At 35.3% G+C, this 14104-nt stretch overlaps 1 protein-coding gene across 1 annotated transcript in view; it reads left to right on the top strand.

Annotated features, from left to right (window-relative positions):
- Nucleotides 1-14104, top strand: part of LOC149798978 (tripeptidyl-peptidase 2-like) — a 136308-nt gene that overhangs the window by 3018 nt on the left and 119186 nt on the right. The window contains exon 2 of the mRNA XM_089957889.1: nt 8041-8169. Within this exon, the coding sequence (XP_089814015.1) occupies nt 8041-8169 (129 nt within the window). The remainder of the gene's footprint in view (nt 1-8040; nt 8170-14104) is intronic.

Consider the following 14104-nt stretch of genomic DNA (forward strand, 5'->3'; position numbering starts at 1 on the left):
GTCAGTAATTGTCCAAAGCATTTTTATAACATAATGCCACTATACTATCTAGTTTTTTAAGTGAGTTTCAACACTTTTTCTATTCTTTGACCTGACAAAAAAATATATATCATTCTGTGGACAAAAGTCGTCATGGAACCTCCTCTATTATTTTGATCAACTTGTTTACAGTTTCATGGGGGCCCCGAGTGGCTGAGTGGTCTAGAGCGCTCTCCGTTACAGATCACTGCCATCTCACCTCTGTCTGCGTGGGTTCGAGTCTCGGATTCTGCTAATGTGGTTATGTGAGAAAGCTTGCCAGTAGCTTCTCGTGTGTTGGTGGTTCTTTCCGGGGGTTTTCCCGGTTCTTCCTCCACCATTAATACTGGCCACCATGTATAGCCTGTCTTGTGCTGAAAAATGGCGTTAAACCCCACAACAACAACAACAACAACAGTTTCATGCTTCAAGCTAGACCAGTCTTTTGTTTTAAGTCTGTTATATGATGAAAAAACCTTTCATGTGCAACAGTAGTAAGAGGAGCTGTTAAAAAAATTTACAGAGCGCTGCAAAATCTGAAAATAAGTCGCTATAATTGCAAATAATGTCCACAAACATCTTTTAATGTCTAGTCTCTCATTTGCTTTACAAGCATGAATTGGCTGTAGTCCTTCATATTGAAGAATCTGTAAGACAATCTGTGTGTTTTAATTTCCATTTTCTTGGCCACCTTTGAGTGGCTTAAAGTTTTGTGTGAATTAAATTTGTTAATTCTTAGGGAAGAATTTTCAAGATCTTTGTTCCAATTTCTTGTTTATTATTTACCTCTGGTAGTTAGACTGTTAATTTTGTTTTTCCTATTTTTTAAGTTAATTTCCTCATTTTAATTATTAAGCTGAATGAAGACCAGTAGCAATACAAATAACATGGAATATATCTCATTAATTTTCTATCATGGCTAAAAAAATAACCATTCATTAAACAGCTTTACATTTTGAAATTGCTTTTTTTGTAGTTTATTTTTTACATATAAATCCTCTGCTGTTTTTTTCCATATGTATTATGAATGCAAATGGAGGGTGTATCTATCTTTGCTTTTTTCTTATATAATTTCATTTATTTAGTAATATATTCAGTAATAATGAATATGTTATTTTATATCGGTCTACTTGTACCAACTTTTAGTACCATTAAGAGGTTCACATCCATTGAGGCTTTAGCATTTGGCATTGCACACTTCCCTCGGGTAGTAAATCTTGTAATTATTCAAAACAGAATTTAATTGTCACTAGTTGCAAAAATTAGTAAGAAAAAAGTCATTAAACTTTTTTTTTGTTTGCTTTTAAGATAAATAAACAAACTGATTTATTAAATATTTGGTGTTTTAAAAATGTATTAAACATTAAACTATGCTCTAGACACGTTATGACTTTTTGGTCTTCAGCTAAGAAACAGAAAGAAGTAAAACCAAGTTTAGTAAAATCAACAAATAGTTGATTTCTCTTAGTTACAAAGTGAAAATTTAAGAAGAACATCCAGTATTGTGAATTAAATGAAATAATTCTAAAACTTCTATCACAAGTTAAAAAGTATAGTTTTCTGAATAAACTCAGATATTGAATGTGCTGATATACAAATAGTCTTGAATAGGTTGATGTACCAACAGTCTTGATTCATCAGAGTGATGTGGTGTTTGGTAGGGTTTGGGTGGGGTGCTCCCAATATATTATTTAAATTACTATGGAAGTCCCACCCAGGCTCGATTTTGCAGGAAGTAAATTAGTGATAAAGAGAGGTAAAGCTCTGAGCCCCCAGTCAGCAATTCCAATAGTTAAATTATTGAGAACACAAAGGTGAAATTCAAAGGAATAACAATTTAATACAATTCAATATTCAAATGCTAATATTTCCTGATCACTCTTCTTCCTCGCGACCAAGTGATAGCCTATTGCATCCTGTGATTTATAATGTGAGATTGCTTTTCCACCTGTCCTTGTTTTCTACTCATCTGTATCTCTCCTATCCTATCAATTCCTTTTATCCTTCTGACTTCCCTCCTAACTCCTTCTCCTCGACTGCTCCTTCTCCAATTTCTCCTCCTCGACTCCTTTTCCTCCTCCTCCTTGACTCTGCTCTCCAACTAGCCTTCGATTCACAATCAACTTCTCCACTAGTCTGTATTCGTCTCTCCTAGAGACTCAGCACTAAACCACACCAGAAGTTTGACCCTAAAAGCTTCCTGTGAAAACATAAGGTTGTTAGCATATTTCCTTAGCCATCTCGTCTCACACTAAACCAACAATCAATCATCAGATAAAGGCTATTACATTTTTCGGTCACGCATTCGTGCACAGCGAGATACCCATACGCTCTTGTATGGTAAACAACATTATGATAAAAGCACTGTATCAACTACTTATCATACAGACATCAATAAATTGCATCACATCTATATATATATTCTTAATCTTGTTATACTGAACAATAGCACAGCAATAAGATGCATATCTGTACATTACACTCCCACAAGTGTACACAAATATTCAGATATCCATATTAACTAATTTTCCACATGGCAACCATTTTCCAAAGTTACAATTCAATTCAACTTTTGCAAAATACTGAATATCACATGAATAAATACACTAATTTACTACGAATTAACCAAATAGCAAATTACAATATTAGTTCTAACTTCGAGCTAGCAGTCAACATAATTCTTTTAGAATCATAGCTCTTTTCTCAAATACGCATGTAAATTAAACACTACAAACTTAAGGCAATTCTACGTACTAACGATTCTAGTAATGAAGTATACGAACTGCACATAATTACAATTACCATGCCGTAATATTCTGCAACAATCGAGCAAATAACTCACTGACCTTTACAAAACTTTGTCTTTCCTTAGAATTTCCTAAGTTTTCCCGCCAATTCACAAGTGGCTTCCTGGAGTTATTGCTACAACTTCTCAGCATGACGTTTCACATTGAATGGGGTTTCTAGTCTAAAGTACTCAGTTAAATTCGGGTTGAAATGGTGACTACACCCTCTCTCGATTGGATATTGATTATACCCTGTTCTATTCAACTGAGCAGACAATGCTCCAGCCATCTGTCAGCGTGGTGAGATTTATGACGCCAATAAGGGTCCTTTGTTCTTGAACAAAGCTTTCAGTGTCCACATGTGATTTTTGACACCCAACAAAGCGGGGCTCTTGTAACGATTATGAACAGGACCACTATAGCCATGGGGTATAACATATATACATGGCTTCTAACCAGTTCCTTTGTTCTTGACTTACGTACTCACGGGCAGGCAACATGACAATTGATATAATCAAGAATGTCTTTGAAAGATTTCACAATAATCACAAAATAATGTTTTAGTCCCAAAAGTCAACTTGCACTTTGTAATTCCAATGAATAATGTAAAGAAATTAATCTTCTCAAATTATATCTGAACACAACAAAAAGTGATTCTGCCGACTGATCTAAAATGTTAAATACAAACCTAAGACACAATAAAATGACCAGGATGTGGATCACAAGTTTACTTCAGAAAATTCTAAGTTTGTAAATAAGCAAGACTTTTAACTCAAATGTCAGTAAACAACTTATAAATATTAATTATGGTGATTTTGTGTATTTGTTTAATCTAGGTAAAAACAACTCTGAGATATGGTATTTTTAAATTAACTTTCCAGATTTTTGTCAAATATTTGATACCGAAAGAATGTACAATGTCCATATGACACAATTTTGGTATACTTGGAGTACCATATTTGTCGGCCTATAAGTAAATGAGGAGTATAAGTCGAGGCCAGATCAACACTGCGGATTGTGTTTTTCACTTCGTTCCATACAGCATCATGAATTTTATCCTACCTGTAACTCAGTAACCTTTCCAGTCAGGATCATTAAATGTAAGTACCTAATTTATTTTACAAGAAGCATCCTAAACGTATTATGTACTTCTAGCTTCATATACTGATGCTGACCCAAAAATTTATTGAATTATAGATAGGATAAAACTTGCAATGCTGTGTGGAATTAAATTATAACTTCTGGTTTCATAAATATTAAAAGTTTCACTGTATGCTATTTCAAATTACCATAAATAGGGAAATTGCATCATTAATACTAAAATGCCGGGGTGGGGGGGATACAGAGAGAAGGATGCATGTGTATTCCATCATATTTTTCTTCTACACACCTCACGAATGAAGTCAAATATGGTTCAGTATATGAGAGAGAGAGAGAGTTCAGCTCATTGTGGAATTTTTGTTCTGTTTTTTTAACTTATTGTCCCCATGTTGCTGAAGCTTTTGTCAAAGAGAGAAAATATTAATAAATGAAACACTAAATGTAAACTTTGAAAATACATACCATACTCCTTCAGGGTTTAAATATTCACAATAGTTATATCCATATAGTCTCCATTAGATTAAATCTCAAGAATGACCATTTTGCATGCTTTCTATTTTTCTTTGCAAGTATAACAACCTCTCCATTCCCAGCAATTAAGATTTTGTTTAAAGTGCATGTACTCTGTGTGTACTTAGGTAGCAACTGTTTTTGATCTTTTGCTCATGCTAGATGTACTTTAAATTGCTGTCAGTTCCTTGGGCAAGTTAAAAGATGTCACTGGCTGAGAAATTTACAATATTAACCACATGGCATTTCCTTTAAGTATATGGTAAGGTATTCATAATACCCATGGGATGCCTCATTTCCCTGTTAGTAGCCTCGCTAATCTGATCTGGTCTGCAGAATCTTGACCTCAAACAGGTGTTATCTTGGAATGACTGGATACAGCTGAAGCATATTTAATTAGCATGTAAATCTAACCACTCCGGTGGTCTAGTGGTAAGAGTGTCCGCCTCGGATGCGGGAGGCCGTGGGTTCGATCTCAGGTCGAGTCATACCAAAGACTTACAAAAATGATACTAACAGCTGCCTCACTCTCACTTGGCACTCGGCATTAAGAGGTTAGTGTTAGGACTGGTCGGCCAGGTGTCAGGATAATGTGACTGGGTGGGACATCATGCTACATGTCTGCGGCATGATGCCCCAGTGCTAGGCATCACTGTAAACTGCCACATTGCAGGCATCATAGCGATGTGACTGATAAATTGTTAAAGCTACATTAAAAATCCAAATCACAACACATCACACACACCATGACAAAGCTACGTGATTCTTGTAATAATTGAAGTGGAAACAAAAATATAAAGGAACCTCTTAACTAGTGATATTAATTGATAATGGAATATGATTCTGCACTTGTACACAAGTAAAATCAGTCATCAGGTAAGTGAACAATACAGATTTACAGTCATGAAGACATCTCTCGCTCTCAATGTGGCATGCATATTATTTGATCATTAGGTGCAAGAAGAAAATTGTGATGGAATAGGTCTTTGTCATAGTTATTCACCTTCTAACTTGTAAATTCTAACGCACATATATGTAATTAAATTTAAACAACATATATTACAAACAATGTACGTTACTGGTGCATGCTACTTTAGCACAATTACATCTGATTTATGTTAACTTTTAATACTGATGATCATGTAATTGTTTAAAATACTTACTGTGGGATCCTGTATTTGTTCATATGTGACCTCTTCCCCAAAATGCAGTATTTTTTGCATATTATTTTTCGTACACTTGGAGAATTATTTTCCATATGAAAATATGATAAAGCGATTTGGATGTCATAATCCATATGTAAGTTGATTCGGATGTATAAGACGAAGCTAAGCTTTTCTGGTAAAAAAAAAGTCTCATCTTACAGGCCGGCAAATATGGTATATTTGTACAGAGATATACCTTTAATACCTGTGATATTCATTACATATAAGCAAGGTACTTGTTATTTGGGTATCATACAGTGGTGAAAAAAAGAAGAATTTCTAAATATTGAAAATTGTAATGCCAATGTAAGCAATTTTTAAAAATGTAAAAAGAACTTTAGTACACATGAATGTCTTTAAAAAGATCATAAGCTGTATATTGCGCTTTGCAAATAAAATCTTGACAGTCTAGTGCAATTTATTTATTCTGATATTTTCATGTAATATATGATACCTAAAGAAAATATACTTTGTATATTGCACGTACCAAAAGTGTATTTGCAGTAGACTTGTATGTATTTGGTGTAGATTTGGGTAGATTGGTATATTTGGGGTAGGCTTGGGTCGATTTTTGTGGATTTGGATCTTTGTGCAGCCCCTATTTGAACTATACATCTATGTGGTCTGGACCATAGATGTATACTCTTGGTTAGACTATACCCTTTTAGTAATGGTATATATCACTGTTGATAGCCCTGTTTGTCATGTCCATGTAATAAAAAAAGAAACAAATTAGATATAAAAGACAATTTTTACTCATTTATATGTTAATAAAAGCTTCCATGTTTAGTAATCATCTGTATATAGTCCTGTATTCATTGCATGATGTGATTGATGATAATTGTGCAGTAAACAACAGAGCTGAATGACATTTACTTCGGACACAGTCCCAGGGCAGCCAGTGTTAAACAATCACTTGTACTGACTCACTATCCACAATGCAGCATTTTGACAACATGCTGAATGGTTTCTTTCTGGCAGATTAGATGATACTTTTTGGCAGAAGCATAACATGAAACTCTTTTTAAATATGGGAGTGATACAATCTAGGTTTTGAAGAACCCTGAACAGCTGGCTATCCAATTATTTTTCTTACTCTGACTAGTGTCCAGTGGAACATACTGTTATCTGCATGCCATCGGAAACAAGTTTCTCATTTTCTCACTGGAAATGATGTAATTGCTCTTTGATGGCCCAGACAGTTAATGAAACGAATATAATGTCACTTAGAACATACTGCAGTTTTGTGCATAGCAGAAAATTGAAAAAAATACAGACTTTAAAAATAATGACATATTTGCAAAATTTGAATATTAGTCTATACATTTATATATCCATCTGTTCTTTCAAAAGGGTACCTTAGTGTTGAAAGAAAATGTTGTTTGGACACAGGCCTAGGACTGGGGACTTAAGAAAATTAAAAAGCCCTGATTCCAATTCCATGTGCCCAAAAGGGCCCTTTTTTAACAGAAAGTTGAAAGAAATATTTTATCAGACATGGGCCCTGGACAAGTCAGTAACCTTGAGTCAAATTTCACTAGGCCTACCCCAGTTCAGTGTGTGTGTGTGTGTGTGTGTGTGTGTTTGTACACACATGCATATATACTCACTTAAAAGTCATTATAGCTGAAAACAACATAGACACGGTAGATCTGGGTCTGTATAGTTGGCAGTTGGACTCATAAACAAGTATATAGGGTAAGATTTTCTAAGTTTTGTTAGGTCCCAGATTTAGTAGACTAATGTTTCCTTTTTATTGGCTTTTTATTTTCAGGAGACCTTAAAATCATAGAATTCTTTATTTTCAGGAAACCACTACAGAAGACTATAAGATCTTGAATCTGTTTATTTTAAGGAAACCACTACAGAAGACTATAAGATCATGGACATGTTTATTTTAAGGAAACCACTTCAGAAGACTATAAGATCATAGACATGTTTATTTTCAGGAAACCACTACAGAAGACTATAAGATCATGGACATGTTTATTTTCAGGAAACCACTACAGAAGACTATAAGATCACTGACATGTTTATTTTCAGGAAACCACTACAGAAGACTATAAGATCACTGACATGTTTATTTTCAGGAAACCACTACAGAAGACTATAAGATCACTGACATGTTTATTTTCAGGAAACCACTACAGAAGACTATAAGATTATGGATGTGTTTATTGTAGGGAAACTACTACAGAAAAACTATAAGATCATAGATGTGTTTATTGTAAGGAAACAACTAGAGAAGACTATAAGATCATAGACATGTTTATTTTCAGGAAACCACTACAGAAGACTATAAGATCATTGACATGTTTATTTTCAGGAAACCACTACAGAAAACTGTAATATCATAGACATGTTTATTTTCAGGAAACCACTACAGAAGACTATACGATCATATACATGCATATTTTCAGGAAACCACTACAGGAGACCATAAGATCATAGATTTGATTGATACATCAGGCTCTGGAGATGTTGACACCTCAGCTATTTTTGAAGCCAAAGATGGCATTATTACAGGGCTCACAGGCAGAAAACTCCAGGTAAAAGATTGCATTTTAAACTAATATGCCAGTAGATTCAGAAAAACTATAAGTTCGTTGTCTGGAGAGTTCTAGTCTTTAGTTGTTTGTGGAGACTTCATAGTTTTTTGTACAATAAATTTCAGACTTGTATGGTAGCCCTGCTGCCAGTAAATAAACTTTGTTGTCCAGCTTAAATTCAGTTGTCCAGAGATGACACTTTCATATACCATATCTACTCATTTACAAGTTGAGTACAACTATAAACAAAAGGACCTGTGTTGTTTGTTTAACTGATTGCTCCTAACAGACTTCATAGACCAGTATCTGCCAGCGTATTGTGCAACTTACAACAGATCTGGGTCTGTGCAGTTTACAGTTGGATTGAACTTGTAAAGCAGGTATATAAAGTATGAATCCATTAGCCTCAAGGTTTCCTCCAACCATTCTTGCCACCATGTTAAATATATGGACAGTTATGATCATAAAGATGGAAAGTCAGTGCATCATATATGGGAAATATAGAATTCTCTGTGAGATTTGGATCACATGACCATCATTGTGAGAAACAGCCAAGTTTGATTTCCAGGTTGTAAATATGGTAATTTTGGCTTGTTTTTCTACCTTTTGATTTCACGAAGGCAGAGTTCACTCATTTAAATTTTTAATACTCAGAGACTTGGTCATCAGTGTTTGTGTTATGTGTGGGCTTGGGAGTTTTTATTGTTCATGGATGGCTCTGGTGAGAGATCTTTTTTTTTCAGTATCATAGCTTAGTAACCTGTTACCAAATTTACTTCATATTTGGAATATAATACCATCACATACTCCCCTTCTTTAAATCCTGCTCCAGCCCCTTGGTACACCACTCCCTCGATAACTCGCACCCTGATAACTCGTGAACCCGCTTATAACACTGGGTCAGGTGTGGATCCAATTTTTAAAACCAGAAAATACCTCCAAAATTGATCCCCGTTTGTTGAACTTGAAGAAAATCGCGATCAAAATTGGTAACGGAAACTTTTATGTGTCTTTCATTTTATCGTCAAAAACGGTAGATAGGACCTGGAAATTTTATTCAACACTATGAAATGTCAAATTTAAAAATAGGTCATACAATTTTTTACATTTTCTTTCCAAACGACATTCCTAGTATGCTGCAATTAACAATATGTAAGGAAATTTCATCAATTAAAATGTCACGCATGCTGAGTGGAGGCAGTACTTAAATAGATACAAATTATCACAAAAATTTATCAATTGAAATTTATGTTCTAGTTCTATCTTTTAGTTCTTTTTAAGTGTAATCATCATAAATGCAATGTGTCCTCTTGTAATTAAACGTAAAATGCATCAATCTACCATAACAGCTGTGTCTGCGAACGTTTCTCTGAGAACTGAATTAAGTGCCAGCCATGTTTTGGTAACTGACTTCTGGAAATATTTGTTGTATTGTTGCACTGAATAAAAAGCTGGCCTCCTTTGTATTATCACATTAATTATGTCTTTTGAATCAAATAAAGGAGGTGGAATAAAAGAAAAGTTAAAAGGCACGAAAATCTTACAAATTTAAAATCTAGCTGCCCCGGTCATATATCGGGTGAACTCACTTCATTTGATTAATCAAACACTTATAAATGTTGTTGTGTATGTAACATAAACTACCTTAAATTAACTGACTCTTTCATAACTGTGATCAAAGATAACAATGCAGCCAAGCGAAATGAATACTTCGAAAAATAAAGAGCTTGATTTCACAGATACAGACCATTGTGGGCAAGCAAGTTTCAGAGAATTCTTGAACTGGCACTTGGAGATATCTTCCAGGATGATAAGAAGTTTCATTATTACTTCCAATGAAATCATGACATCAGTATTGTACTAACTGAGCAATACAAAAATGGAGTTTCAACCTAGAAGATTGTCTCATGAAATAAATGTTGTGTGTTTTTGAAAAAAGGAATCTTGTTTGGGGGTGTATCAACAGTTAGTGTAGTTCCCTGCTCTGTGGTCTCCTGATTTGGCAGGATAATATTAAACACCACTACGGGAACCAGACTCATCAAGAAAACTAAAAGCAGCGACGTAATTTTTGCATACATGTGATGGTTGTTGAAACCAGTTGGAATGATCTTTCATATGTTGGACATTTTGAAAATAAATGTTATTTAAACAGAATAATGAACAACTTCATTAGAAAAAGCATGTTATTACAAATTAAAAGATTATTATCGACGTGATTGTAAAATGAGGATTCAGTCAATAAACAACCCAGTTCCCTAATGCCTCTCCCCCCCCCCCCCCGGTTTTCTCGATGTCAAGGCAATTTGTTTTCAATTTTTTGAGGTCCCTTGGTAACTCATGCCTTGCTTATATCGCGTTCTGTGTTTGTGGACCCCGTTGTGTGTGAGTTATCGCGCAAGAGGTGTAGTTCCACTTGATATGGCCATGGGGTCTAGAATTATTGTGGGCACACGTGTTGCTTAAAGTTTTTTCAACACTTTTATTTTCATGATCATTTATCCAATTCATTTCATATTTGGAATATATATTAAGGTTTAAAATTATCCCTATTCTGCAAATCCTGGATCAATAACTCTGCTGTTGGATCATTAAATCCAAGCCCTCACAAATCCATTATCTCAGTAAGATTTCACCGGTCACTGTCATAAGCTAGCAAATAATCCTATGTCAGATTATATAATACAACATAAGATTGTATTTTGTTTGAGGTTAATTGATCTGTTTATTGTGTTAACTGAGTAATTGCCAAGCCCTTGCAGTTGATGAGGTACCATAAATACACCCACTATAGTGAAGAACTATCCGAAAACAACAAAGGACGCTCAAACACAAACCGAAGCACCCGATTCAACACCAAATTCAAACACCCCCCATTACCAAGCACAGAAAAATATGGCATCTACTCAGACTACATTTAATAATACCCAACCACCGAAATCACCAAAAAGTAAAAAATCTCATGGAAGCAGACAACAAAAGAAACTGCTTCATGCGCTCAAGGTAGCTCTAGACATACAAACAAAAAATTCACCCCCGTACTTCCCTCCATAGAAATAACCACACAAATTGCCTCCGCGAAAAGTCTAACCTAGGTCCACAATCTTCAATTTAAAAGGATAATGAAGAACACCATCATACAATGGAACTGTCAAGGACTTAAAGCAAATTACAATGATATTCTCCTACTTTTAAATGAACATGATCCAGCAGTACTATGCCTTCAAGAAACATTCTTGAAAGATACAGACAACATCACATTTAAAAACTACAACCTGTTTAACACCTACTCCCAAAATGTTGACAGGGCCTCAGGAGGATTTTCTGTTATTGTGAACAACAGAGCCCCTCATAGCATCATCCTTTTAAACACAAATTTACAAGCCATTGCTGTGAGCGTCACTCTACATTGAGTGATTACCTTTTGTTCTATTTACATACCACCAAACACCAACCTATTACCAAACGAATTAGACAACCTTGTTCAACAGCTTCCCGCACCATTTGTTTTACTCGGGGACTTTAATGCCCATAACATTTTATGGGGTTCAAATCACATAAATGACAGAGGTCACAAAATAGAAGACTTCATTTCCAGACACGATTTGTGTCTATATAATACCAAATCACTGACATATTTACACCCAGGAACGGGTACATACACATGTATCGATTTGACAATTTATTCCCCATTGCTGCTTTTGGACTATGAATGGAAGGTCGCTGATGACCTTCACAGCAGTGATCACTTTCCAATCTCTCTTAACAACACTGACGTTACAATTGATGAAGCAATTCCACATTGGAATTTAAAGAAAGCCGACTGGGCCAAATTTGAAACAATTTGTACAACTAGACTTAACAGGGATACTATTTTAAACGACAGTAACCCTTTTTAATATTTTACTTCTGCTTTAATCGACATTGCAGAAGAATCCATTTCCAAGTCCTCACCAAACATTAAAAAACTCTCAAAACCGTGGTTCACAAAAGAGTGTAAAGAGGCCATTATACAACGCCGAGAAGCACTGAAAACTTTTAATAATCGTCCAACACCCGAAAATTTAACTAAGTACCATATTGTTCGGGCCAAAGTCTGCCGCACGATTAAAGAAAGTAAAAGAGCATCATGGAAAAAATATGTTTCCACTCTAAAGTCTTGTTCCTCTATAAAGAAAGTTTGGGACACGATCAGCAAAATAAATGGAAAGGGAAAATACAATTCGTTTCGACATCTCAAACTAAACAACAAGAATATAAATTCCAAACATGACATAGTTAATATACTTGCTGATAGCTTCTCCAAAATTTCATCATCCTCTAATTATTCAGAAGCCTTCAGAAGATTAAAAACTCACAAAGAAAAGACACGGTTGAAATTCACATCGAATAACTCAGAAAGTTATAATCAACCGTTTACACTGTTTGAGCTGATGGAATCTCTGAATAAGGCCCACGATACATCCACAGGGCCTGACGAAATACATTACCAGTTTTTGAAACACCTCCCAGAACCTTCATTAACAGTCCTTCTGGAAATTTTCAATAATTTATGGATTACTGGTAATGTACCAAAAATTTGGAAAGCGGCAACAGTAATACCAGTTCCCAAACCCGGTAAAGATATCACAGATCCTAACAGCTATCGACCAATTGCACTCACAAGCTGTGTGTGCAAAACAATGGAACGAATGATCAATTCTCAGCTTGTCTGTTACTTGGAAACTAACAATTTGATATCTCCTTTCCAAAGTGGCTTTTGATATGGCCGGAGCAGCAATGATCATCTGGTTAGACTAGAAACATTCATTCGTGATGCATTTATCAAGAAAGAACACTTAGTAGCAGTTTTCTTTGATTTGGAAAAGGCCTATTACATTTCATGGAAGTACAGGATACTAAATGACCTGCACAGTCTAGGTCTAAAAGGCCGTCTGCCCTCTTTCATATCCAACTTTCTCTCAGACAGAGAATTCAAGGTACGAGTGGGCTCTACTCTCTCAGATCTGCACGAGCAAGAGATGGGTGTGCCCCAGGGCAGTATTTTATCTGTGACACTTTTCAATATCAAAATTAATAGCATCACCAAGTGTTTGACTCCTGGTGTGGATTGCTCGCTATATGTTGATGATTTTCTCATGTTATCGATCGAAGGACATGCATACAATTGAACGACAACTTCAGCAAAATATAAACAAGATTCAAAATTGGGCCAGTGCAAACGGTTTCAAATTCTCGAAGTCCAAAACAGTATGCATGCATTTCTGTCAGTTATGAAGACATCATGATGAACCTCACCTCACGCTGGACGGAACACCTATTCCAGTTGTTGAGGAAACAAAATTTTTAGGTATTATCTTTGACAGAAAACTGACTTTTATTCCACACCTAAAGAACATGAAAGCTAAATGCTTAAAAGCACTTGACCTACTTAAAGTAGTAGCACACACTGACTGGGGTGCTGATAAAAAAGTCATACTCAATTTATATAGAACGTTTATATGGTTCAAACTGAACTATGGTTGCATTGTGTATGGTTCAGCCAGAAAATCATATTTGAAAATGCTTGATCCAATTCATTATCAGGGAGTAAGACTGGCTCTGGGAGCATTTAAAACATCCCCTTGTGAAAGCCTACTAGCTGAAGCGAACGAAACACCGTTATCGCATTGTAGAGAAATACTTTCCGCACAGTATGCACTCAAATTAAAATCAAACCCTCTGAATCCTGCTTTTTCGGCTGTTTTTCAACCCAAATACAAAACCTTGTACGAAAATAAACCAAACGCCATATCTTCCTTTGGCATTAGAATATCATCCAGCCTTGACAGTACAAAAATAGATCTTTCTAAAATTCAGAAAATGTTCATCTCCGAAACACCACCCTGGCTACTTAAACAACCAAAAGTACTTTTTACGTTACATGATGGAAAAA

This window comes from Sinohyriopsis cumingii, chromosome 5 (genome assembly GCF_028554795.1).
Source record: "Sinohyriopsis cumingii isolate HCF-2022 chromosome 5, ASM2855479v2, whole genome shotgun sequence".
In the NCBI taxonomy this organism is placed as follows: Eukaryota; Metazoa; Mollusca; class Bivalvia; order Unionida; family Unionidae; genus Sinohyriopsis; species Sinohyriopsis cumingii.